The sequence below is a fragment of the Chlamydotis macqueenii genome, chromosome 3 (genome assembly GCF_036417535.1).
Source record: "Chlamydotis macqueenii isolate bChlMac1 chromosome 3, bChlMac1.mat, whole genome shotgun sequence".
In the NCBI taxonomy this organism is placed as follows: Eukaryota; Metazoa; Chordata; class Aves; order Otidiformes; family Otididae; genus Chlamydotis; species Chlamydotis macqueenii.
In genome coordinates this window covers 93,768,665-93,794,879 of record NC_141558.1, presented here as the reverse complement: position 1 = coordinate 93,794,879, position 26,215 = coordinate 93,768,665, and the positions used below count along the sequence as shown (strand labels likewise).

At 40.2% G+C, this 26,215-nt stretch overlaps 2 protein-coding genes across 2 annotated transcripts in view; one reads left to right on the top strand and one right to left on the bottom strand.

Annotated features, from left to right (window-relative positions):
- Window positions 1-11,008, top strand: part of FMN2 (formin 2) — a 161,213-nt gene extending 150,205 nt beyond the window's left edge. Inside the window, exons 17-18 of the mRNA XM_086745621.1 lie at window positions 7,095-7,176; window positions 8,527-11,008. Coding sequence (XP_086601747.1) covers window positions 7,095-7,176; window positions 8,527-8,553 — 109 coding nt within the window. The 3' untranslated portion in view covers window positions 8,554-11,008. The remainder of the gene's footprint in view (window positions 1-7,094; window positions 7,177-8,526) is intronic.
- A 3,113-nt stretch (window positions 11,009-14,121) lies between these two features.
- The window catches only part of GREM2 (gremlin 2, DAN family BMP antagonist), a 39,482-nt gene continuing 27,388 nt past the window's right edge, over window positions 14,122-26,215 (bottom strand). Inside the window, exon 2 of the mRNA XM_086744259.1 lies at window positions 14,122-16,991. Within this exon, the coding sequence (XP_086600385.1) occupies window positions 16,484-16,990 (507 nt within the window). The 5' untranslated portion in view covers window position 16,991 and the 3' untranslated portion in view covers window positions 14,122-16,483. The remainder of the gene's footprint in view (window positions 16,992-26,215) is intronic.

The window sequence follows — 26,215 nt, the reverse complement described above, 5'->3', positions numbered from 1 at the left end:
TGACTTCAGTTCCAAGCAAAACAATGGAATGGGACAACTGTCTTTTCTTAGAGCAACCTAAATTTTCATATGCTAAGTCTGTAGGAAAGTGATTTCCATCTTGCCTGAAGGTAGCCAGGTATAGCCTGAAATACTGGCTACTTTGACAAGAAAAAATATCTAAATTTGATGACAGAATTCAGGAAATGTATTTAAGTGGGTATATGCACTTTTGCATTTTTAGAATTTTTTAGCCATCCTTAACAGTTTATTTTTTTACGTTATTACAATTTCAAGATGAAATTTTCTTTAATGCTAAAGTTATAGTCTTTAAAACATGTTTCACCACATTACCCTTTTTTTTTGTATTTATGTACATCTGTGTATCTCTGCACAGATAAGAGCAGAGTCCCTAGATCACCAATAATATGATTGCCATGTAGAAGTGAGTGAAACAGAATACTTCTAAATTGAAATTCTTTCAGAATATTTTGAAGTGTGTTGTGGATTACAGTAAGACTCTGCAAATGGGAAGGTCTTATTTTCATTTCATTTGGCCGCAATTTGTGTTGGCCTCAAAGCCATATTTTAGGCCTGTTTGACATGATGCATACGGAAGAAAATCTGAAATGTATTTCCCAAAGACTACTCCACACTGCTGACAGAGGAGGGATCTTACTCAGGGTCCTCCTACAGGTTAATCTCTGTGTTAAGTGGCCAGATTGAAACATTTTAATCTATTTGTCCTTGGTCCTCTGAGCCAAAGTATGATTTATCATGGTGTCTTTCAGCCAGCCATTGTCTGCTTCATGGGCCTTGAAGTAACCATGCGAGGAGCTGGCAAGGATGTCAAGATAGTCTAATACATAATCTGTTTGTTGGTAGGCAGAGGTTAGGTTTCATCAGTCAGTTTGGTGGGACCAGGTACATTACAATGTGCTTCTTATCTGTATAAAGTCTTTGCAGTCAGTTACTGAATCATACCTATGTCATCACTTCAACCCTATTGGCGTGAAAGTAAAAGCTCTACATTTTTTACTCTACTTTCATGTTGGGAATTGTAATTTTCCTTTCTGGGTTTGGTTTTTTTTTTTTTTTTTTTTTTTTTCTAAAGAGAAACTCCTTAGCAAAAAATAAGTTCAATATTTTAGTAACTGGGTCAAAGAATAAAATATAGACCCATTGTTCTGGAAGAGTTTTCAAATAAATGTTTAAAGTTTTCAAAGAAAGAGTTTTAAAGTTTTTTGCTCTTGAAGTCTTAAAGACATCTGGCATTTGATATTTTTGCTGAGGATTTTTAAATTAATTTTTATTTGTAAAGGTACTATTATTATAAACAAGTTATCTCCAACCCATACAACTCTATGTAAAATATTTTGGCAACGCCCCTTTTATTTATCTGATAATAAACACTTAGTAGTATAAAGAGCATGGGTCTCAGCTTATTTTTAAGTTAAAAAATATTTGCAGAAAAATGTCTTTTGGCTTTCATAAACTATACTGTCAAACTCTAATGTCTGAGTTAATCATGGAAGTTTTTGTGAGCAGCTCTACTATCTAAGGCATATAACCTTCCAGCCTTCTCATTGTGCTTACATTTGTCGTGTCGTAGTGCTCACTAATGAAGTGTAGGGCTACCAAGCCTAGATGGAGCCAGTAGGAAATGAATCTGTCTGCCACAGATACTTCAGACAAAATTATTAATGTTTAGTGGCAGGAAAGTGGCTCTGCCCCCTCAATGGATTGAATAATGACAGAAAGTCTCTAAGCCTTGATAAGGGTTGTGGCCAGGCTGGCTTTTGGCCTAGAAGGTAGATAAAGATACTCTGTCTTTTGGGTTTGTAAGGATGTCTGGTTTCTTTTTCCTGTATGAATGCCAAAGCGTAACTTGCTTATTCATCTTACAGACTGTCTTAATCATAGTTTGTATATGTTTGTCTCACAGTAAATATGAGGTAGAAGGTAGTGAAAGTACTGGAGAGGAGTTTTTTATTATCATAGAAATAGGCAACTACTTCCTTTGTTATGGTTGACAATTATTCTACTCTCTGAATCTTATTAAGTAGGAGATTTTGAGACCTTAATTCTTGGACTCTGTAAGTGACTGGCTGTTCATTCACTTGTAGATTTTTTTTTTTTCCCAACTGATCCATGGATTTCCCACTGTTATACATTCCCTATGTGTTTTCTTGTTGTTGTATCTTTAGAAGTATATCCTTTCAGAAATAACGCAAGGAATACTTCAGCTAAATTTATCATTTAAGGAGATATACTTGCCAGATTTGATTTCTGAACACTCTTAATAAGTATTTATAGGATCTGCCCTGGGCCTGATATTGGGTCCACTGCTGTTAATACCTCTACACTTCAGATTACTACAGTAAGAGTTAAGCAACTGTTTGGTTGCCTAGGCTGAGAAGACTAGTTTTTGTAAGATTAAGACAAAATGAAGAAACGATTTGGGAAAAGAAGCAACAGATAAAAATTGCTAAAGGTAATGCAGCTGATGTTATCTTTCCTGTCTAACTGATTTGCTCACTTTTAAGCCACAATTGACATGAAATGGGACAGAGGTTGATAGCAAAGGAACCAAAGTGAGTTTACTGAAAGAAAGTGAGTCTGAGAAGCAGTTGAAAAATACAAAGTGAGATAGTTTGAGCATCAGTCTATCCAAGCAGCCTAGCACACTGTAAGCTTGCAGATAATTCCCATCAAACTTACAAAGTTAACTGTACCACCTGGCTTCTTCAAGAGTGTATCATGTCCCTTGTCATCTCCATCTTACTCACCCACTCTCAGATCATGCCTTGAGCATCTGTCCTGCTTCTAAGTATTTGGTTGCACTTGAGAGCAATGGCTCTATAAAGGGACCAAACAGCCTCTTTAATAGAAAGTATTAGTAGTTTAGAACTAAATAGTTTAAATAAAAACAGATCTTCAGAACAATAAATCAATCTATACACATGCCTGCCTTTGCCTAAGGGCCATAATTCTCAGGAACTGGGGAACACCCACCTTCCTCAGAATTTTTCCACAGCCTCCCCCAGTGGCAGCCTATCTTTCCACACAGAGCCTGACAATTGAATCCCCACTTCTTTCCTAGGAATGTCTTTTTAACTGTTTCATGCTCTTTGAACTCTTTATACTCTGCGTTGCAGAGCAGCAGTGTCACTTTGGCTTGGAGCCTAGAAGTATGTAATTGCCCACAATTACTTCTCCTTTTGTGACTGTTGGGAGGCTCACAAATTCATAGTTCTTGTGTTGTTTTCTCCAAATATCCTCTTCCCTCCTCTCAGTACAGAATTTCTTCATGAACCTCCAACAGCTCACCATAGTTGAAGAGTTAACCCAGTCTTCCTGATGTAACCACTAGCGTTCATACAATTTTTGCACCTTTTGGTCTTAGGTTATTATTTTGCACCCTCACACTGATCAGGGTCTTACTGAAGTCAGTGGGAAGTAGTGCAGGAAAAGCCTGAGCAAGCAGAAGGTACGCAGCAGTTTGCCACTGTGAGAAATATGACTTGAACCGGGCATGAGTTGACACAAGCAAGGTGGTTTTGCCAAAATCTTGTTAGTTTCGTGGATCAAAAGATGAAAAATCATTCAGGGCCAGTGGATAAAACATAAGAAGTTGACAAAAAATTGCCAGTGGCCATTAAAAGTTATTTCCCAACTGAATTAAGACTATTACCCTTACTACAAAGGTAAACTTTTATCTGCTTTTCTAGATCTTGCAGTTATATAGTGCTGATGTTCATATCAAAACACACCCTTTTGCTCTTCTGGAAGGATTATTTTAATTTTAATTAAATTTAATTTTACGTTTAATAAAATCCTAACTTAGTTGAGTGATCAATCTTCAGAAAATACACTTGCACATTATAGAAATTGATACCAGTTCAGTTGGTTTATGATTTAGCGCTGAGGAAGGCTAACAGTTGCCTTTGTCTCTATATTTCACCAGTTTGCCGACTTTTCTTTTATAGATGCAGCTGTAGATTTATAGAGTTCTCCATGCTTTCAGTTTTAACATGCTCATAAACTAAGCAGCCTTTGGTGTGCTATCTTTCCATTTCTTAGGACGCTTCTTGCTGAAGAAGCGTATGTATAGGTTGTATTGGCGTCAGTGAAGCTCTATCCAAACTCTTGAATCTTCCTGCACATAGAGCAGGACGAGGGCCAAGAGACAGTGAGCTGTCCCAAACCCACACAGTGAGTCAGTGGGTATGGTTGGATCTGGAACTGAGCGGCTGCTAGCTCTCAGCTCGGTATGAATAAATAGACTCAAACTCCAAGGAATTTCACAAAAGCTCCCAAAAACTTGAGGAGTCCAACCATACTAGTGAGACCAGAACCTTTTACATAATCCTAGAAGAATGGGTAGCACAAGCTTAAGGTTGCCATTTACCAGTCTGTGGATCATATTATTAAGCGCAGTCTAAGGGACACAGAAGTTCTGACTTCCTCCCTCACAGGGTGCTGGTGTTGTTAGCATTTTGCTGTTTCAAGCAGAGATGAACTTCTTCCGAACAGCTATTTCTCTAATAGAAGCAGGACATTTAGGGGTGTTACACTGACAGTGACACTTAACAGGACCCAGTTTTTAGAAAATGACCCCTATCACTGCGTTATCAACAGTTCCATTCCCTATGAGAATTTTTGTTTTGAATTAACGTGAGACCCACAGATAGCTGTTCTGTCTTATGACCTGGTATGTCATGCAAGCAGTGGGCAATCTGTCTTGGAAGGGGGATGTTTAGATGGGACAAAGACTGGAACTAAAGATTTCTTGACATTTCCTGAGAATAACATCTGGATCTGTGTGAACTGGTTTGGTAAATATTTTTGTATGTTACATGTGCTGTCATTTGCATGATAAGTAGTCTGAATACCTGCATATATTACATTGCTTCTATAAAACAGTCATTTTGATAACCTCAGTAGTGCATGTACAGTCCCCAGGATTTGATACCAATTTACTCCCATATAACATTTCATTTTCTTATTTAAATGATGTCTACCAGTGAAGGGAGCCAGCTACAGTTGCATTTGAAAAAAAAACCAGGAAATTATATGATAGACGTGATATTTTATATCTGACTTTGTAAGAGTAGCTTTTGTTGGATTGGAATGTGTCTGACTGTTTGGAAAATATCATGGGAAGATCAATGTCACAGATACTTTTCCTCGTTTGGATGTAAGTAGACACGAAGCAGAAAAAAAAGGTGGGATTTTAGGAAAAATAAAATGTCTTTGAATTTTACTGCCTTCTGTATCATTCCCATAAGCTTCTATTCAAAGCTATCACCACATTTTGGCTGCCACTTTTATTGAATCTATTTATATACATTTTAAAGGTGAATTACTTGGCTATTTGACATTTTCCTTCTATATATTGTGCTGCAGCAATCTCTCTGATTTGCAGTCAGACAGAAAGTGTTACAGCTTGAAAATAATAGATTTCAAAGACTTTTTCTCCATCTGTGCACTTAAAGGTCTTCCTACATTAATAAAATAAAGACCATCGAATGAAGAGAGCAGCTTGTTGGAAGTGCTGGAAAAGAACTGACGTTTAAATTAATTTTTGAAAGTATAAATTGAAACTTATGAAAAGAAGAAGGTGTGTCTGGTGAAGCTGGATAAAGTAGAGATATGAAGGTGGTGGTTTTTTTTTAATGTGCTTAGCAGACCCAGCTGGAGTCTTATTTTCAAAATCTGGCCCTTACCACACACACAAAAAATATTCTAAAATAATAGTGACACAAAGTTTGATTCTCATATTGCCCTGTGTAGCCTCAGTGAAACAGCAGACGTGCAAGTGGTCTGGAGATGAAGTACAAGAAACCTGCCAAGGATATATAATTTCTTCAATACAATTTTACTGTTGTTTCTTTTTTTTCCACTGTTGGATAACAATGAAAAAGCAGAGTAAGCGCCATCTAAAGTCTATATTGTTGGCAGGAGCAAGCTGATACAGGATTTACATTTTTGTTTTCTACTTTCTTCTTTATCAATAATATTCTCATTTTTCATTAAAAAAAAATTAGACATCTCACACCATTTAATGCCATCCTATAGAAGGGGTTTATTTAATCTTTGAAGCTCAGAGAATTCATAACTTAAATCTGTATTGTCAGTGTTTCAGTAACCGTGAGTGTTTGTAAGGTTGATTTACAAAATGACTAAAAATGGTAAAGAAATGTTTTACAGTGTGCCATTCAGCCGACCAGACTAATTCTGGCAGGCTCCCAGTTGGAATACAGCCCTCTGCCTTTCATGGTTTGTTCCCTATCTGCATGACAAAAAGGACATACATCCCATCAAAAAAGTGACATTTGGTGGTATTCCAAAAGGCCCTAATTTGATACCATTTACCAAGTCAGGAAGTACTAAGCAGTGGACCCTCATGTCTGGAACCTTCTCCTTTCTTTACACCCAAGCAGCACAAGTGCTTTCATCCCCAGTGATGATGTATGCGTTGCTGCTCACCCTCAGTTTCGGACAGAAAGAGATGTGCATAGAGACATGCACCACCTTCATTGTAAACATCATCCTTTTTAATAATGATTCTGCAATTTTCCATTTTTATTTTAAGTTAGAGAGTGAAGACTTGAAATTTCAGTTCAGCTGTTTCACCATTTTAAATACAAACAAACGGGGTGAAAGGGAGGATAGCTTGGGGAGAACCTTTGCTTAAACTCTAGTTGAAGTATTGAGGTTGAGAATGGATAAAGAATGATTTTGAAATAGTCATAAAAAGAAAAGAAGCTTTCTTAGTAGTGTTTAGTATGAATCCTCTGAAAGGTAATCTTCATGTCATCCAGTGTATTATAAATCTCGATATATTTGAATCTTCAGTTACAGTAAGGACTGATTGCTATTGTGACTAGAATTGATTATGCCATTGATTATGCCTGTCCTTGTACGTGACAGAGTCTGATGGTATGGCGACAGCCACGGACTGCAAGTGCTATTTTGTGGAGTGTGCTAATGAAAATATAGGGGATAAAGTTACCCACTTGTGTCCTCAGGCCTCTGTAAGTTGTATACTGCACTGTTTTTGGAAATTGTTTTGGTTTAGAGGCATATTTATAAATTATGTCTCTCTTCAGAGTTAAAGAAGCAGAGGAAGTCTGCAGACAGAAGAAGGGGAAGTCGCTATACAATATAAGACCAAAACATGACTCCGGAATTGTAAGTAAATTGTTCCTATTCCTATTCCTCTTTTTCCTCTTTACATTTTATAGGTATGCTAGTCTTGATTTTTGTTCTGGTTTTTTTAATGTTTAGCATATTCATAGAAGGTGTTAAGATTAAGAAACTTGAATGCTGCCTGTGAATGTTACTCCACAAAACAGATGTAGCACAAGCAAGAGCAGCATATTATTGCCCCCATCGCGTGGGATGCACCTAGAAGGCAGAAAACGTAGTTCCAGTCTTCAAGCTTATTCAGTCTATATTCGCTCTCTTTTCTACAGTTAGAAAATGTAAGGAAGAATTGTGATAGGCACACATTTTTCAAGTTGGATCCCTGTATCAAATACTAGTAGCTTCTATCTGGATTTGTTAGGAATAGCAACCCTAGAAAAAAATAATACTTCCTTCTGACAGTTCTCCTGAAAACAGATAAATAAATTGAATAATAGTAGAGAAGTAATTCTAGTCATTCAATGAAACTTTTCCACTATGATTGCCTAAGCATTTCTAGAATCATAACTGATTTTATGGAAAATGAGTATTCTTCTAGTGAAGAATTAATCTGGCATCTCACAGTAAAATCATACCTGTAGCCACTGGCCATCAATTATATTTAAAATATTAAAACAGAAGACTTTTTCTTGTGTCCTTGTTCCTGTCCATCCCTCCCCCTGGCATGATTTAATTCTTTTGTGATTTGTAGTCATGGTTATGTTACTGTGATGCATCCTTGAAATGAAGCAGATGATAATTTACTGTATTCTAACTAACATAATTTGACACAGGAATAAATAATATTGCATTTATCGTTCCTTATTCAGAATATTTAGGGAGACTTGGCTGTGACTAGTGCCACAAGAAATGTAAATGGAGTAACAGTTTGGTTAGGAATGATAAACTGGATTTTGTTTTATCAATTTTATTTGAAACCAGATCAAGATGTGATTTAAAAAAGAAAAAAAAAAAGACCAAACCCAAAACTAACATTGATTTGGATTTCTCCATCTCACCTGTATCTTGCTGTATGTAGAGACACTGAGAGAATTTTTTTTTTTAAGAAATAACTATAGGCTTAATTATTCTTGTATCATTATTATTATTTACACTGAAACTGGGACTTTCAGTGTAACTGAAAATTTGATAGAGTGAAAAGGAAAGTAAACAAAAATATTTCACAAGCAGTGTGTAGCTGCAGTCTACTGCAGTTCTAGCTTCAAAGGAAATTTATTTGTGAAGTCTCTTCTACAGTAAGTACAATTGAACATTAGCCTATGTATTTCTGGCTTGTGTGATGTGGTTTTATGTATACTTAATTTTCTACTTTTAAAAATGTATTTTATTTTTCAGAAAGCAAAGATAAGTATGAAAATCTGAGAGAAGAAAAACAAAAGCCATTGTTACCTGGTTACCAAAACTCAACATGCCTGTGGGTGGGGAGTGAGGGGGAAGGAAACTACATCATCCTGATCATTTGCTTTCTTGACCTTTTTGAATTTACTTTTTGTTCTCTATAGTTTTCCACCAACTGATGTGTCATTGTACACTAATTCATGAATGTAAGCACTTTAATGGAGTGCCCAGCAATAGACTAGGTATGGACTTGAAACACCTTCCCTGTACTCTGTATTTCCTTTGCCACTCAAAAATGGTATTTTGTAAAGTGTATGGTATCTTACAAATAGGCCAAGTCAGCATGCATAAAAAGCAGCATCTACATCAGTTCTGAACATGCTGAAAATTGCATTAAGTTGATCTTCATAGGAATGCTACTCGATACAGTAAGACATTTCCATTCCTACTGGCAACATCTGTCTAACACAAATACTTCATGGCACTGCACTTAGATTAGGGACAGAAATGTTACTCCTAGTGAATTGTTTGTATCTGTTTCATGTTGGCATTTGTAGTTTGTATTTTGAATCGTTCAGTGCTGTTTATACAGTATAATCAATGCTTTCCCAACTTGTTTGGTTGCCCTCCATGACTAAATATTTGTGGAACAAGATGTTTACTGTAACTATCTTTAAAATCGATAAGGCAGCATACTTTTACTTCATCTTTTGCCAGATAGTGAATGCCAGGTGGTATGGGGGTCAGAAATCCAGCATTAGAAAAAAATAAAAAGAAAAAAAAAAGATTAAATGAAAAGCAGGAAAATACAGAAAAGCACAGAAGTATGATAGAGAGTATGAGAGAGATTTGGCTATTCTAGTTTGTTAATATATAAAGCAGCTAATGCTTTTACATGAACCTTAGAAGGTCTAGTATAGTTTTAACTGCTGATGACTTAAGTCAGACAGGCTTTTGGCCACATGTACATGACTTCCCTTTTGGAATTAGCTTTACAGTTAATTTAAAACTCCTTTAGAGAGCCGTTAAAAGATGCACATGGGGATTGACATTTATTGAAAACAGTAGCCAATTCTAGTGACAGAACATAGGCTACCAACTAATTGACATCAATTTCACACTTAACAGAACTGCAGGCTTTTCCTCTGGGCCTTCAGTGTCCCTGACTGGGCGGTTGATGGTTGAAATCTATGACTTCGGGCTTCCATTTTAGACCACATGCTTAATTCCTATTTGCAATCCAGAATTTACTCTATCAGTTTTTATCTGCTCAACCGCTAACAAACCCCTTCCTCCAGTCCTAATTAAAAAGCCCCAAACCAATCAGTATGATTGATAACATTGCTCTTTCAAAGCGCACTTTTCCGGAAAGCAGTGTGTGCAACTGAATTGGACGCACATACTCACAACCTTGGAGCCTGAAAGACACTGCGGTAAGGCAGATGAGGTCTAACCTGCTGGGGTGGGTTATTCCCTGTCTAAGCTAGCACATCAAGAGGCATTCCTAGCTGTCCAGAGGCTAATGTGCCCTTCAGGCTGTCATAAAGGGAAGTGCGAAATATGACCTCAGGAATCTGTTATTCTTCACATATGCCAAGCACTAGAAAAGATGCTATGTGAAAAGCATGTCTCCTGTTGCTGACAAACCTATGTGAAAATCTGTACTTGTAATAATTTCTGGCAGGGATATAAATTACTAAGAATGGAGTTCTAAAATTTTGTGTTGATGGGAGTAACATTACTACTTGGGGAAGTGAAAAGAGATTATTTGCTGTTACAACTAACTTATGGAAAAAAAAATAAAAAATAAAGCTATTTTAATGGCACTGATTCAAATTCATGTTTGCATTTATGTAAACAATAGTCTTCTCCTCTTAACTTTGCTCCTAAGTGCAAAGATACAGTAGCATGTTTTCATTTGTAGCCTTCCTGTTCCCTTCAGTACCTACAGTATGTATATTACTATACTAAATGAAATAATAGATCATCTAACAAAGATCACTATGTGCAATACTGTATTTAGTGTTTCTATTTCAATTTTTTAGAATGTTAATTTATATGAAAATAAAAGGAATAATAATGAAATAACTGCCTTTTCTCTTCACTGTCAGGCTATGCTGTAGTTTGCTCCCAACCTTTTGCTCCCTAAGCACCACACATCCTATTCAGGCTCCTATGATCAAGGAAAAACCTTTGTGAAGGGATTGGTGGAAATAGGGCTTCTCTTTCCTTGCCTTTTGGAAGCAAGTGCCAGTAATTCCCATTATGTGGATGTATTACCTTTTCCCCAGGTGGTGGTAGTGAGGAGCTTCGGAGTCCTTTACCCAGTCAGACTGTATCACCGACTTCTCTGACTTGTGCATGCCCCTAGTGCATTTGGCTTAGGTTTGTAACCTGTTCCTACCAACACTGCCTACGTAACAGTCTCAAGAAATTGCCATTAGAGGGCAAAAACATGCATTAAAAAGTATCATCTGTATATTATGTCTATGTGTGTTTTATATCATTAAAGTGTTGTCCAGCAACCTGGTAGGACTGTCACATACAAATGTACTACCCTTTTCACTGGATCTGCAGCATGGATGCTAAAAGTTACTTGCAAATGGAGAACGGATCAAGAGCAGCCCTGAAGAGTGCTGATGGATGAGAAGCTCAACATGAGCCGGCAATGTGTGTTTGCAGCCCAGAAAGCCAGCCACATCCTGAGCTGAGTCCAGAGGAGGGCCATGAAGATGATCAGAGGGCTGGAGCACCTCTCCTATGAGGGCAGGCTGAGAGAGTTGGGGCTGTTTAGCCTGGAGAAGGAGGCGGCTATGGAGACACCTTATAAGGGCCCTTAGGTACCAGAAGACTGCTATAAGACAGGTGGGGAGAAACTCTTTAGAAGGGCATATTGTGACAGGATGAGGGATGATGGTTTTAAAATAGAAGAAGGTAGATTCAGATTAAATATTAGGAATTTTTTTTTTTTTTTTTTTTTTTTTTTTTTTTTTTACAATGAGGGTGGTGTGGAGCTCTGAGGTTGCACAGAATGGTGGTAGATGCCCCATCCGTAGAAACATTCCAGGCCAGGTTGGATGGGGCTCTGAGCAACCTGATCTAGTCAGAGGTGTCCCTGCTCCTTGCAGGGGGATTGGACTAGGTGACCTTTAAAGGTCCCTTCCAACCCAAACTCTTCTATGATTCTAAATCTCTCTTTCTGAAGAACTGTCAAAGGCTGCTGGCAGCTGATGTTACCATGTTATGATCTTAAGATACAAGCTGCTCCATAGATTTTCCTCATTCATTTTACTCAGGCCCAATCTATTTGGCTGAATATATCTCTCTCTGACATAGCACCTCTCCAGCCTGTTTTCAAACGTCCATACAAAGTGAAGTAAACCACTCTGTGCAGCACCAAAGTTTACCCACAGCACTCTCAGAGTGCATTCCCAGCATGTTTCATTGCTGCTTTTTTTTTTTTTTTTTTTTTTTTTTCCAGTGGCACACTCAGCTTTTTACAGAATTCTGGACTAATGTCCTTTTGTTTGTTTGAGTGTGTTTCAAAGAGGCTGAACTTCCCATTTGTCCCCTCTCCCCCATTTACTGCAGCATCAAGCATACTATACTTTGAGTTGGCTGTAGTCCTACAAGAGTTCTCATGGACAACATTCCAAGCCTTTGTTCATCACCAACACTACATACCATTCATGGTCAGTTACTTAACCAAGTGCAGCAGCTAAATAAGGACTTTCATACCTGAGCAGCAGATGTGACTAACTGAGAATAAGTCTGTTTTTTATGAGGAGCTAAGAAGATTCATGTTGTTTTGCTTGCAAATTAAAGCCTTTCAGAAGCATGGTACTTTCCCACTGTCATGACACAGTAGTGGTTAGCTTTTTTAGTAGCACCTTTCATCATCCACTTCCAAAACTTAGTTAAGTATTAACCAACAGTGGCAGTGGGAATACAATTAGTGACATCGTCCATAGCCTGACATGTTTTTCTTGCCCAGTCTTCCCGTGATCAGCTTAAAAAGTTGGAAGCCATTATTAATTTCATTGAAAAAGAATATAGCAAGTCTTTGCATTGCAATTATTTTGTCATGTACTCTAGGTTAGTAAGCAAAGCCGAGTTTGTGCCAAGTCCATTAGTTAAGTTACACCAATTTTAAACTTCTATGAACAGAATAAGTGAAAACTTATGAAGTTGAGTTTTTCTGAAGATAGTGTGGACAGGTCAGCAAAGGGAGAAGATGGAAAGCCATGTCCCACACCATTGAAGTCTGCCACTCATCAGTCAAATGGAATTCATGTTACGGAACAGGTTTTCCAGTCCATTCTCTTGCTTGTGACAGACCCATCTGTACCTGTGCTGTACCTGACGTTCATCGGACCTACTTGTAAAGGCATCCAGTGGTAAGTCTATCACCTCAAAAAGATGGTGTCTTTCTGAAGATACAGGGTCCCAGTTGAGTCAGCACTGTTTTCTCATTTATTCCCAGCTGCAGCTTGAATTTAAGCGCTTAGAAACTGGGAGTCTTCATTTGTCACTCGCCTCAAATCAGGGCACTGCCAACACGGCAGTTCCACGGTGGTAGAGCTTGACATTCACTTCCCCTTCCACACCACCACTCCTAGAAATACCAGATCTATCTGACCTAAAGCTTTTTTCATCTACCTGGAGAGTCTTGCCTTGCTCTTGTATTGCTTCCACAAGGGGAAGGTTTTTGGATTACAGCATACGCCCCGGTAGGTTTCAGCAGTCAAGCAGTAAGAGCCTAGGATAGCTGGAGCTGGAGTCTAGTCTATGAAAAAAAAAAAAAAAGTCCTCAAAACAATTAAATTGCTGAACTGTGAGAGGATATGGGCAAGAGACGGGAAGGGAAGAGAGCAAAGGGTTCCTGCAGGTGTCAGTGCCGTAAAGACCATACCCCACCCTTGCTAGTTGTGGTCTAGCTGCTCCTGCTTCTTTCAAGACCTGTGACAGATATTTCTTCTGGTCGCATGGAGGCACATTCCTCAGTGTGAGAACTCCCTTTCCTCACTGAAGTTTTCCTTCAAGATTATTTTTCAACTATCTCCTCTTTGGGTTGGAAGGAAAAAAAAAAGAAAAAAAATGCAAAACACTACCCTACCTTTGAAAAGACGTACAGTGTATGCATTCAAGAGCTGATAGCAACCATTAAAGCTCACCTATATCTTAAGATAAACTCCCCACCCCCCCCCCAAGTAGTTTGGTTCCTGTTACATAAGGCTGTAGCTATATTTTAAGCAAAACCACTTAGGTCATAGTAATAGTTACTTTTCTTACCACAAAATGATGCCAGTGGTGGAGCTTTGGTTGTCTTCTTGTCAGTTAACCAAAAAAACCAGAATTTGTGCATGCAGAATCAACTCAAATATCTAAGCTTAGTGCAATTTATTTTTCACTGTTGTCTTGCAGGTACTTTTGGGCAGGTAGGGGACAAGGGAAGAAAGAGTTAGGCTTTCCCAAGCTGTCAGGGTGAGCCATCACTTACCTGCATCTGGTCGTGTTAAAAGGAGGCCAGAGAATATACTGATCAGAGAGCAGTTGGACACAAGGTGTTGAAGCAAAGCCCGTACACCTGGATGCCATATAACCCTAGAGTAGCTTTATTATTTAATCTATAATTTAATAGTAGACCTATAAAATAATTACATTATACTTAAAGCATTTCTTCATTTTTGTTTTCATTTATAAAACAAGAATTAAATACAGTTTTAACCATTACAAGCTCAACTCAGTTTTTACATAAACACAGCTCCTAGAAGGAGCTTTAAGCTGCAGCATATTCATATTGCAAACTGGTGAAAAACCCAAGCAGGGCATAGCTTAAAGATAAAGATTCTTGCACGTTTTTCTTAACTGAAGTTATTAGGGTGCTTTTCTCTCTCTAGTCCAAAATGCCTGACTTTCAGTTCATTTCTTTCAAGCGGAGACTGAGATCCCTGGAGTCTTAGTAGACTATGGCTATTGACACATTTCCCCCCCACCCCCCCCACCCATACCAATACTCTCAAGCCTGGACTGAACGGTGCCCATTTGGTGGCTGGCACGATGCAGGCAATCCCTGTGTGGGGAGTCTCCCTGTGCACTTCTAACGTGCTGAAAGACCACAACAGAAAAGCCATGGCCGTTCATGTAACAGGGCTAACAGACCTGACCAACCTCATCCTGCCCGTGCCAATCCCCGTAAACCGCTTGGTGAGCTCTCCTGGAGCTCAGTCCTGAAAGCCTCTTAGAGCAGCCTGTCTCACATAATAGAGACCTGTGGCACTCAACCCTTGGCTGCCGAGAGCGCTGAACGCTTTAACCCCTTGAAGTGGCTGCATGTGAAAAGGCCGGCAGCAAAGGGCTCTCACAGCAAGCTGGTTTCACTAGATGCAGATGCTGAGCCGTGCGACATGCATCAGGGAGTCAGTGTGTCATTTTTAATTTGTAAGCTTCAGACAATTGAGCACGCACAGGCTCTGGTTTGAGGGAAGGGGCTGGTTTGTTTTGAGATGTAGGATTTTAATGCGGCTGGGACTAATACAGATCAGAACTGGAACAAGCAGGATATACAGGACATGCTAAACTCCATCAACTGAATAACAACATAGTATGATTTAAAATGAACTGCAAGTGTTCACCAACACTGATTGTGCAGAACTCAAAAATTGAGTGGACCACCAGTACTGTGTCAATTACAACTCCCTCCCTGCTCCTACAGCTGTGACCCATTTCAGCGGCACTGACTGATGGGTTTGTCCTTTAACACTAACACATTAACATGGTTTCCAATCATGGGAGAGGCCCCACTCCCAAAACCTGATGTCACCAATGCAGCTTTTGTATTCAGTCCAGCATTGACCAAATTTTGTCCGTTGTGTGACAGTGCTTTCATGCCTTAAGTGAAACATCGTTCCCTTAAGTGTTCTCAGCTCCTCTCCCATTACCCTCCCACCTTTCCCAGCCTGAGCAGGCATAAATATAAGGTCATAAATGGATGTTGTCCTTTTTGGAGTAAGAAACGCACTTAGCTACCATACAAAACCCCACTGAAAGCCTAGTTAAACCATGTCCATTTTAAGCCAGGCAGCTGGCCTAGAAACCGAGTGTCTTACTCAACACAATTTAATCTCTGGCATATTCCACCACAAGAAAAATATACATGGCTAGGTCTATAATACTTTAAACAGCTGTTTACTATAGCTAGGTTACAAAATAAACACTGCTGCAGAGACCATGTGTTCGATGTACTCTAACCACAACAGCATCAGAACCCACCCTCAGTTTGCTCTGTGGTCACGGTGGCTGACCCAGTGCCTTGCCCTCTCCCCCTCGCATCTTATCTGCCATTCAGACCAAAAGCCCAGAACCGTCTGTCATTGCACAACTGAAGTTGTCTCAAGGAGATAAGCCTCATCAGAGAGTCTCACTTGCTTTTCGCATGTTGCTTCTCATTACTCTCCCTCAACCATGTCCCCCAGTCCTGGGCAGCACCCCAGCACTTCCAAGTGGGAGCGGCAAGCTCCGGACCACAGCACAGGGTAGGCGTTCTCATCTTGCAGAGGTGACTGGAGTGTAGGGCAGAGGGCTTTACTCCACACAGTGGAAACATTTAATGCTGGATTCAGCCAACTAGTCACTTAGATGATGAATCCCAACGTCTTGGAGCCTGCTCCACTCCAGAAGATTCAGCCGCCAGGTGGAAAGAGAATGAAACATTTATGGTGAAGTGCCTAACACAGCCCATTAAAAAGTGTTATTCCAGTAGGCAAGCAACAGGGAGCCTTTCCTTGCTGGAGAGATGCCTCCTGAAAGAAAACAAAAACAAAAGAAAAAGGAAAAAAAAAAAAGGAAAAGAAGAAGAAACAGACCAACAAAATGGACAGTCTGCTCAGTGGGAGAGGAGAGGCAGCAGTAAATCTGATGAGGGCAACACCAAGCAGTAGCTACACGCCTGCTCTCACAGTTTGCCTGAGTTATTGAGATTCACAGACATGCACCGGCACTGCTTGACCTTCTGAATTTTCTTGAGTCGGAAAGGTGGGTCCAGCTCAGGGCACTCCAGCTGTACGGTCGAAGAGGTGACCTTGTGTGGCTTGCAGAAAGCACAGGACTGGAAGGACTCCTCTTCCTTTTTCACATGCCGTGGTATGTAGAAGGAGTTGCACTGCCCATAGCAAAAGCGGTTGATGATGGTGCGGCTTATGCAGCCCTCCTCGCTGACAGTCTGCCGCAGGGGCTGCGTCTTGCACCAGTCGCTCTTGAGGTACTTCCTTTCGGTGACCACGAGGGCCTCCTGGCTGGAGGCCAGCACCTCCTTATTCAGCTGCTGCCTCCGCTCCGAGTGGTTGCTGCTGCTGTCTTTGTACGGGGAGGGAATGGCGCCTGCAGGACGGTTTTTCCTGGTGTCTGTTACTCGAACCAGCGCTGCCACCAGAAGAACGGTCAAGGCAAATTTCCAAATCATCCTGCAACGGCAAAACAGTAGCTGTTAGGAGAGGCACATTTTCAAACCACAAAACTGTAATGGAGTTGAATTTTACACATGCTTTTAGAAGTGGAGATCTTACCGCCTCTGTAATCCCACCACTTCTCCTAGAAGATGAGCTCTACTCTAGGGTGATTACTTATCATGAAGAGGCCAGGCACTGTGGAAAGTCGCATTGCCCCTCTCCACTACCCCCCTAAGCTCTCCAACTGCTCTTTTTTCCCCCCATAGGGACCCTGCTGCCTTGATTGCTGAAGCAGTGACTTTACAGAAGCTTCAGTCAGAAAGTGTTCCTCCTTCTCTCTGAAATCCTGGGCCAAACAGCTGGGCAAACTCCTGGCTAGCAAAGGCTCAGGAGCCTCCTGCCAATACTGTGACAGCTGATTTGGGGATGGTAGGGGAGAGGGAAGGGAATACCAGGTTACACAAGGTGAACTTCCATCCGCCTCTCCAGCCCCCAAGTCCCTGCCCAGGCTCATACCACACAGAAGTAGCAAGAGGTGTCCAAAAGTATATTTCTTTGTTACTTTAAATTGCTTCTGAAGGTTCTTGAGGCTTTTATGGCACTTACAAGCTTGCTTTTGTTGTCTTTGTGGGAGGTCGAAAACTTGATGGGTTTATTCTTGCAGTTAGAGAAATGCTTAAACATAACTTTGAGGACTTTGTTACTACAACGCCTCTTAGGCAAATGGTTTAAGGTTTGTAAACAACAGGAGTGAATTCAATATTTATTTAGATGTTAAAGAATAGGGTAGAGCATAAGCCAGTTGCTAAGTTAAAACAGTCAGCCAGGCAGCAAAAATCTTTTTTCCTATGGTTGTCTATCAGGATTTCTTGTTCCTTGGAGCATCTCTTACCAGCTCTTGGATTCTCATCATCTGTCCAATTCATTCTAGTAATGTGTCTTGAAGTGCTTCCAGGATATCAGAGTAGATGTACTAAATTTCCTCATAATGTCAATGCTCACCAGTGAACTGCCACAACAGTTCATTTTGTGTCATTCTCCCTGGAAAGAGAGAACAGAGGCTCCCTAGGGTGCCAGAAGTGAGTGCAGCCCAGAAGCTTCCCGTTCAGAGGCAACGACACTTCAACGCTTTCTAAAAGTGCTCTGCTCACCTTTGTTCTTAATGGACTGTATTTTTACGATAGTGCACGTATGAAAGACTCATCCCTCTCTTCCCAGTAAAGCTTCAAATCCTTCCAAGTAATGATTTTTTTTTTTCCGTTAGAGTGATGCCAAGACAAAAAATACCATCACACCAGTAAATATAGATACGTCTAACACTACAGACACTTGAGATGTTGCATAGGTACTCCTAACAGGAAAACATGCCATTTTCCAAACAAAGACACCAACAGATCAAAAAAGTGTTTGCGGCAAAGGTGCAAGAGAAGATGACAACAGCCATAACAAATACTTCTTACCTAACAAAGCAGACCTAATGTATTTAACCCCTATGGAGACAAAGAGAGGGAACTACTATAGCAGACCCAGTGAGCTAACATCCCTTTAGGTAATTTCCTAAGTTTATCAGCTTGCAAGGTCAGACTTTGACTAAATTTCTAAGGGAGAACTTTGAAGTGCTGAAGGAAAGTGCTAATCCTATAGTTGTGAACAGAGGATATTCTGATGCAGAATTAAATTTCACTGCAACCATGCCAGCTGCCCACTGACACCCATTGTAGCCATGGGTACTTTAAATCAGTGGCCTATTTTCACACTGCTTAGCATTCAGCACACAAGTCCATAAGTTTTGTCCAGAGTCTTTAAATGAAGCAAGACTAGACTTGGCTTTTCTCACAGGTATTGTCGCCAAGACCATTGGATGTCAACCCACACAGCCAGGCCAAAACCTAATCAGGTAATTAGTTTCAGTTGAATATAGTGTTCCATGCTTCCTTTCAAACTGTTCCCATGTTATTCTGCACTGATGGCTGCATTTCAGTAGTAGATAAAACAACTGGTCCCCCCCTTCTTTGTGTTTTATACAGAAAGGGGAGGAAAAAGCACAGAAGTTACAAGCCTGCATCTTCTAGAAAAAGACAGAGGTGAGCTCTCCACAAGATGCTTTATGCCAACACTCCTCAGGCATACTTTTCTCTTGAAATACAAGCCCACAAAGCAATTGCAATAACTCTACTGTCCTTCAGGGAGGGAGTTTGGTCCTTTTCAGCAGGGACGTCACCTCCCCAGTCTCATTTCTCTGATCCTGGTGGGGAAGAGGATGGTACAGGCCCAGAGGCACATCAGAAGGAGAGATGTGCTCTTTCCCCCAGCTCTTCCTCTTTCCTTTGGGAAATCCTGTCTTACCACACCCACTCTTTGTCATCACAAAATGCAAGTTGAAACTGTTTCCTTTTCATACTCAGGATGGGGTCAAGTACAAATTCTATGTAGAAATTCAGGAAAGCTAACAGAGAGCTAACAATTCAAAGTCTACAATACAGAGAAATATTATAGTAGCTTTCTAATTACTGAAATAGTTTTATGTAGGCATGGAGAGCCATTCAACAGAGTAAGTAGGATTTATTCACTAAGTCTATGTTTATAACTAATAAAGCATTATTAATCAAAGCCACTATTGTAAGGTTATAAACCAAACACTGCAGTACATGTTAGCAAGTACTTCTAGAGACAGGTAGGAACACACCACCTCTTTCTGTCATTGATCCTTATCAAACATGGACCTTAAAATGTTTACATAATAGAATAATAATCTATTTTACACCAGCAGGTCAAATGTGCATCCTGTCAGATTGTGGAATTTCTAATCACAGGGTTGCCCCTTGCTAGCCTGCAAATCACCCCTTTCTAAGCCCTGGCACACAAACCCCCTATTCAAGTAAATAAGGGTGCAAACAAGGTCACCTGGTGCCAGCAACATGCCGACGACTACATATATTTTTGGTACTCACACATAAATAGAAGAGAAACCACAGTATTCTCGGAGATCATTTTGGTAAACTCAGCCTGAATGCAAAGCAACACAGTGAATGCTGGATGACAGAGTGGGATGAGAAGAAACACAAAATGTACTGGAGAAGAATCTGTCTTCTGGCAAGAACAGGGCAGTTCTGTCCTACTTTGATGTCACAGAATTGAACAGCATGTGGCTGAGACCAAGCAAGCAAGAACTGCCTCCAAAACTTGTCCAAATGCCAGCCAGGACCCACCATTCCCACTGCACTGGGGGCTCCCCATGGTCGAGCCAGCAGAAGCTCCCATGTGACAGTTTTCAGCTTCTTCAAGTGTCATCGCCAGCTGCTGCCAGCTCCCCCCACCCCTTTTTTTCCAGTGCGTGAGCTGGGGGAGAAAATATCTTAATCTTAGACTAGACACCAAACAAGGCCTAGCTGCATTTACATTTCACATGCTACATTTTTATCTCTTTGAGATAAGGAAATCAGCATCAACTATGAGTTCATAAACTCATCAAACCTGTCATGCTGGAGCTGAGCTATCAGGTACCCGGGAGCATAAAAAATCCTTGGCCGAGGAGGCAAGAATGCCAAGATCCAGCTCTGTAATCCAGAGAGGTCAGGGCACTCAGTGAGGAGGGGAAGACCCAGGATCACTGTGTCTGCCCTTAGCTTTATTTCTTCTTTGTATCCAATTACTGTGTAACATAAAATATCGACCAAGGCAGGCTCCCTCTTGCATACCAACCTTTTGGCCCTATAACTCACGCATTCTTGAAAGCAATCCAGCTCCGGAGCAGGACAGGCAGTAGTGTAACCCCCAAAATAGCCTATAGTTGTGCGGTTAGGGCACTTCTCTGGGAACTGGAGTCTTGGATTGGAGCTCAGAAGTCAAGTGCATCATTTTTGGAGAAGTCCCTCAATGCAGAAGTGGGTACTACGATCTGAAAGACAGAGCAGCAGGTTACAGCAGCAACCATCTGCACCGAGTGATGGCTCCACCATTTCCTCTGGTTTTCAAAGATGTGACCAGTTTCTCAGCTCAGGATGTAGATTCTGACTAGGAATTCCTGCTTCGTAGATCAGCCTACTTCAGGGTTGCAGGTGGACAGAAAGAAAGAGGGATGTAACCAGAAGATCGCCGTGTTATTTTATGCTAGCTGATCAGGAAATCAGCAGGTGTGAGACCCATTTGTTTGTTTTAGCATGCAACACCTACAAAGCACTCGGCACCATCAGCATTCCTGGAAGGATCCAGCTCTCTGGTACAGGTATGACACACAATCATCTCCTCTGCACCAGGCCTTCCTGGGAGGGGTTCAGAAAAAAAGCCACTGCCAATGGTTTAAAAAAACCTATCTGCAAAACCTGTCTTACCATGGAACTTGAGAGTTTACCTGTTTAGCTTTGTCACAGGATGGATTCAGCCTGTAAATACATGTGGAAGGAGACTTAGTACTATAAACCTATTCTACACCCATCAAAAGCACCGTAAGAGACAATGACTGGGAAGATGGTAAACAAATTCAGAGATACTTTACTTTTTGAAAATTTAATTAACAGCTGAAGAGTTTGTCTTGGAAAATAGTTTCTCTTCAACCACCAGCAAAAGGCAGGCATTACAGGCTAGATTAAATCAGGTACATTTCTGTGGCATGGTACATACAAGGTCACATTTGGTCACCTGCATCACTCTTTTCCAGTTTCCATCCTGCAAACTTCAGAAACACAAAATCTCTCCTTTGGGATTAGCTATTAAGCTGAGTGTGGGAATCCCTGTCACCGAAAATTTTTCCACTCCCCACTTACTTTCATATTAGACCTAGTAAAAAAAGAATAGGTATAAACCAGTCGTACGTATATTAATGTGAGAACACAGTGTACACAGTCAGTTCTCAGCATTTAAGATGGGACAAAAGAAGTGTTCCTTGAAGACAAGCCAAGCAATAACTTTTCAAAGAACTAAAACTTGGCTTTAGCAACAGATGTGGGAAGCCAGGAAATATCAGATTCACTACCAGGAAGCCAAAAATGCTATTTATTTAATTTATTAATGGTCAGGCATGATTCTAATGGTACAATGTTTGCATAAAACTATACAAATCAGGCATCTTTGCGCAAGGGAAGCATTTGGTGCTAACTTCTCCCTTTTAAGTATCCCTTGGAAACTATTGCTCCTGTGTCTCAACAACGTCAGCAATAACTGAACACTGTACTGTATCTTTCTTTTCACAGAGCCATGGGTCTCTTAGTAAGTCATTCCATCATTAATAGATTCTCATTATTAAATTGCCGAGACTGTGGCCAGCCACAGCAACAAAACACGTAGGAGGCCAGGGGCGACTAAACTTAAAAAAAAAAAAAAAAAAAAACCACCTCAGAAAACCCAGTACTGCAGCTGGAATGTTATTCAGATATTCAGATACCAAATCTCTGCATTTCAGCAGTAAAGAAGAGTTACCATGTACCAGGAATACTACACATCAGCTTTTAAAACCACTGCACACAACACCAAAGGGAATAATTATTTAAAAAACAATAATTAATGCCATTAGAAACACAAGCTTTTCCATTCTTGCCCTCTAAGAACTTTCTATAGTGATTTGAAAGAAAGCTATTTTGTTGCAACACAGCCCTAGCAGTAGGTGGTAGAGGGAGAAAGCATTTCTTTCAGACTTAATAAACTCCTTGTACCCTTGTTGGCTGGCTTGAATTGAGATCCTTCCTCCTCTCCATCCTTCCTTCTCCCTCCCACCAAGGAGATCCATCCTTCTCTCTCCCTTGCACCAACACCTCTTCCTCAGAGAGGTCCAAGTAAGCCTACAGGGAACACCACGAAGCTTTGAAGGAAACAGGGAAGGTCTGCGTGCAGTCTGGATATGTCAGGAACCACACTGTCCTGTCCAAGCTCTGATTCTGTTTTTGAAAGAGGAAGGTGGGGTCAGGTTTCACTGATGCCAGCCCGTGCTCTTCAGGACAGGACAGTATTTCCCCTATAATGCCAGAACTTAGAAGTTCTCCTTGACAAGACAGTTCCTGAAGACACTCAGTTTAAAATATTGAAAAATAGAGTACATCATCAACAAAACCAAAATACGTAGAACAAAGACTTTGGTGGGGACAGTCTATGCTAAGAGCTGATTGAAAGCTACTCAGAGGATGTTGCTTCATACTAATTTCAGCTCTCACTATAGATTTTCTACAACCAAGAGCTTTATCCTGAATTTTCCATGAAGAGACTGGGAGTTTAGAAGAATTCCTGGTCCATGCACAAAAATATAAGAGGAATTAAAGACTCAATCAATTGCTCCTGTCATATTCAGCAATGTGTCATGTGTCAGATATGTTATTTTTTAGGACAGGAGCAATTATGAAGAAAACTTGAAGGTAAACTCACCCTTGGCACTAAACCTAACCAGCTTGAATGTTGGGTTTTTCCTTCACATTTTGTCCTCTGTCTTTCCTATCTACCTTTACTGTCCCTAGAAATTCATGTTTATAACCATTCCTCCTTTCAGGAACTTCAGACAAGCTCATTGGAAACAGGTTTGAATGCAGCTGCTCACTTCATCAGAGTTAAGAGATCACATTACTCCAATGCTCCTTTTTTGCTCTGACATCCTGCCAGGAAGTATATTGATTTAAATATTGTATTACTGATCTATGGTATTAAGCTCTCCACAGGCTGAATCCTTCTTATCTTCCATAGCTTCTAAACCTTCACTTTATTTTTTTAAGTAGTATTAGTATGGGAGGAATTGAGAGAAGTTTCTCATTTTTCAAAGCCAGGACAAGGAGTTTGTGAGGAGAGTCCTTGAAGATTTCATTAGCTGAGATATCATTATCTATTATATCCAAGATATGAAGTAGAGTTCCAGAAGACTAGAGAGAGAGGAGAGGGGAAAAAAAGTACTGGTGAAGCCAGCCCTGGTATTTTTCTTTGTGATACATTCACTGACACTTATATCCATGATAAATACGACTGCTTCCCAAAAAACACATACACATATAATAAATGCAATTACAAAGGCAATCCCCCAACTAGAAGAAAACAGTGAAGGAAACCGTGCTCCAAGTTGTGGGGTTTTTTAAGGCTAAATGTTAGCCAGGTAATATAGTGAGGCAAGACACTATCAACTTCATACTGCCCTATATTTATCAGTAGCAAATATCTGATTCCACAACTGAGTTGGGATTTATTTTAACACAGGAAAAGTAAAATAAAGCAGAGGAAGAAAAGCTGCAAGAAATGTAAACGCTAAGTCATCCTACAGCAGCTCTGGTAATGCAGCAATGCCATTTTTAGGGGAACGTGAATACACAAAACTCAGATTGAATGCTAACAGGTAACTGGACAAAGGCTTTTTGGAATACTGTTATGATTAAAACTCCTAAATTTTGTTGCCATTCCAGCTTCAGGAACTTGTGGTTTTGGAGCCAACCACAGACAAATGTCTGCCTGGTGAGCACATGTGAATTGTCCCAAGCAGAGTGAGATGTCCTACTCAGAAGTGTCTGGGTAGTCATCAGTACTGGCAGCACATGCAACACTGGGGAAAAAAAGGGGGAGTGGGAGGAGAGAAAAACCCACAAAATAAAACCAGATTTCTGTTTGCCGTCCATGAGGTTGATTTTCTTTCTCCCAACCTGGTTTTGGAGAATGCTACAGTCAGGGGGTGGGAGGAATAAATAAAAGAAAACTCCTTGGATACAAGGAGAATAGCTTTTTGGAAAGGACTGAAAGTTAGTTCTCCTATGAACCTAAAAAATATCTCTTTGCAAGAGTGAACCAGGTTTAAAAGATACTTGTTCTCTTTCTCAGTGTTCCTCAGCTTTTCAGCACAAGATAAAGAGCCCCAAATAGGCAAGTCAGTTCTGTTTGCACATGAACATTTTGTCCAGCAAGAAGTAATAGCCTACATTTAACTCTATTCTTCTGTGCAGAAGGCAGCTGGTACACTCCCATTTGGCAGTGTTTCATTCAGGAGAAAACAGCAGACTTCTGCCCTTGGGAAACTAAAAACTAAATCAGAAGGGAAACGGTGACTTGAGCAAATGTCTTCATTTGTGACCATCCCTCAGCCTGTTGGAAAGCAGGACAGTGAACACAAGAATGGGGAAAGTTCAGCATTTAAATACAATAGCTCATTTCATTGCTTCCTCACTGGAGGATCGATACTACAAAAGACGATTTTGCAATGAGTAGTCTCCATTATATTTTTGTTGTTTGCATTACAACAGAACACAGAAATCTCATCCAAGACCAGTGCCTGGCTAAGCCACACAACTTCAAATGTTTGTAGGCTAACTTGGTGAGCAACACACGGTGGGACCAAAACTGAGCACAGAGGGGAAGTGAGTTACTGGAGGTCAGAATTTAACAGAGAATGAACCGTTTCCAATGTCTTTCAATTGCACCACACGGCACCAATGCTCTTCTTTTTGCTGATCAATCCAGATTTGTTATGCTTTGGTAAGCTTTTCTTTAAGAAGACTCTAATTTTGTATATGAATATGGTTCTGTATGAGAGTTTCCATTCCATTTCCAGTTTCCCTGAGTTTCGACAGAACAGAGATGGAGTTAGGAGATTTATTGCTTTTTAAGTTCAAACAATGCACTACTTCCAGAGAACACAGCTCATTTTCTAGCTCACAATAAGGGAGAAGACCATTAGTCTTCAATACATGTGCCTGACTGTACTTGCATCATTCCCAGAAGACGGCATTTGGATGAGATCTGTTCTAGAAGAAAACTGAGGCCTGTACATTAAAGCATCATAGAAGTGCTCAAAAGAATTTCTTCTTGCTTCTCTTAATAGTCATTACTTCTAAAAATCAATAGGTGGCATGTAATCTTGTATAGGAGAACCACTAGTTTAATCAAAGAGAACACTTAAATTTTCCAGATTTTCTGGTAGATTCAGACACTTGTATTCTTTCAGGCTCTCTATTCAAGACGCAACCGTCAGCTGCTACGTTATGACTCTTAAGTAGTCATGTTCCTGTTTGAATGTTAACATCTAAGATGTTATTTATGGTCTAGTGTTTGTATTATTAATTTTTCTTAGCCAATATCCTATTTATTTATAGAGCTGAAACACATATGGCTCAAATAAGGATTGCTCTTATCTCAATATCCTACAGGCTAGCCTTCCTAGTATGGCCATATGCAAATCCCATACGGACAAAATTTCAGCTACCTATCCCACTATTTTCCATTATGCCACTTGCAAGAACCATTGCAGCTATATTTTCATAAAGTTGTCCTAAAAATGGCATATATTT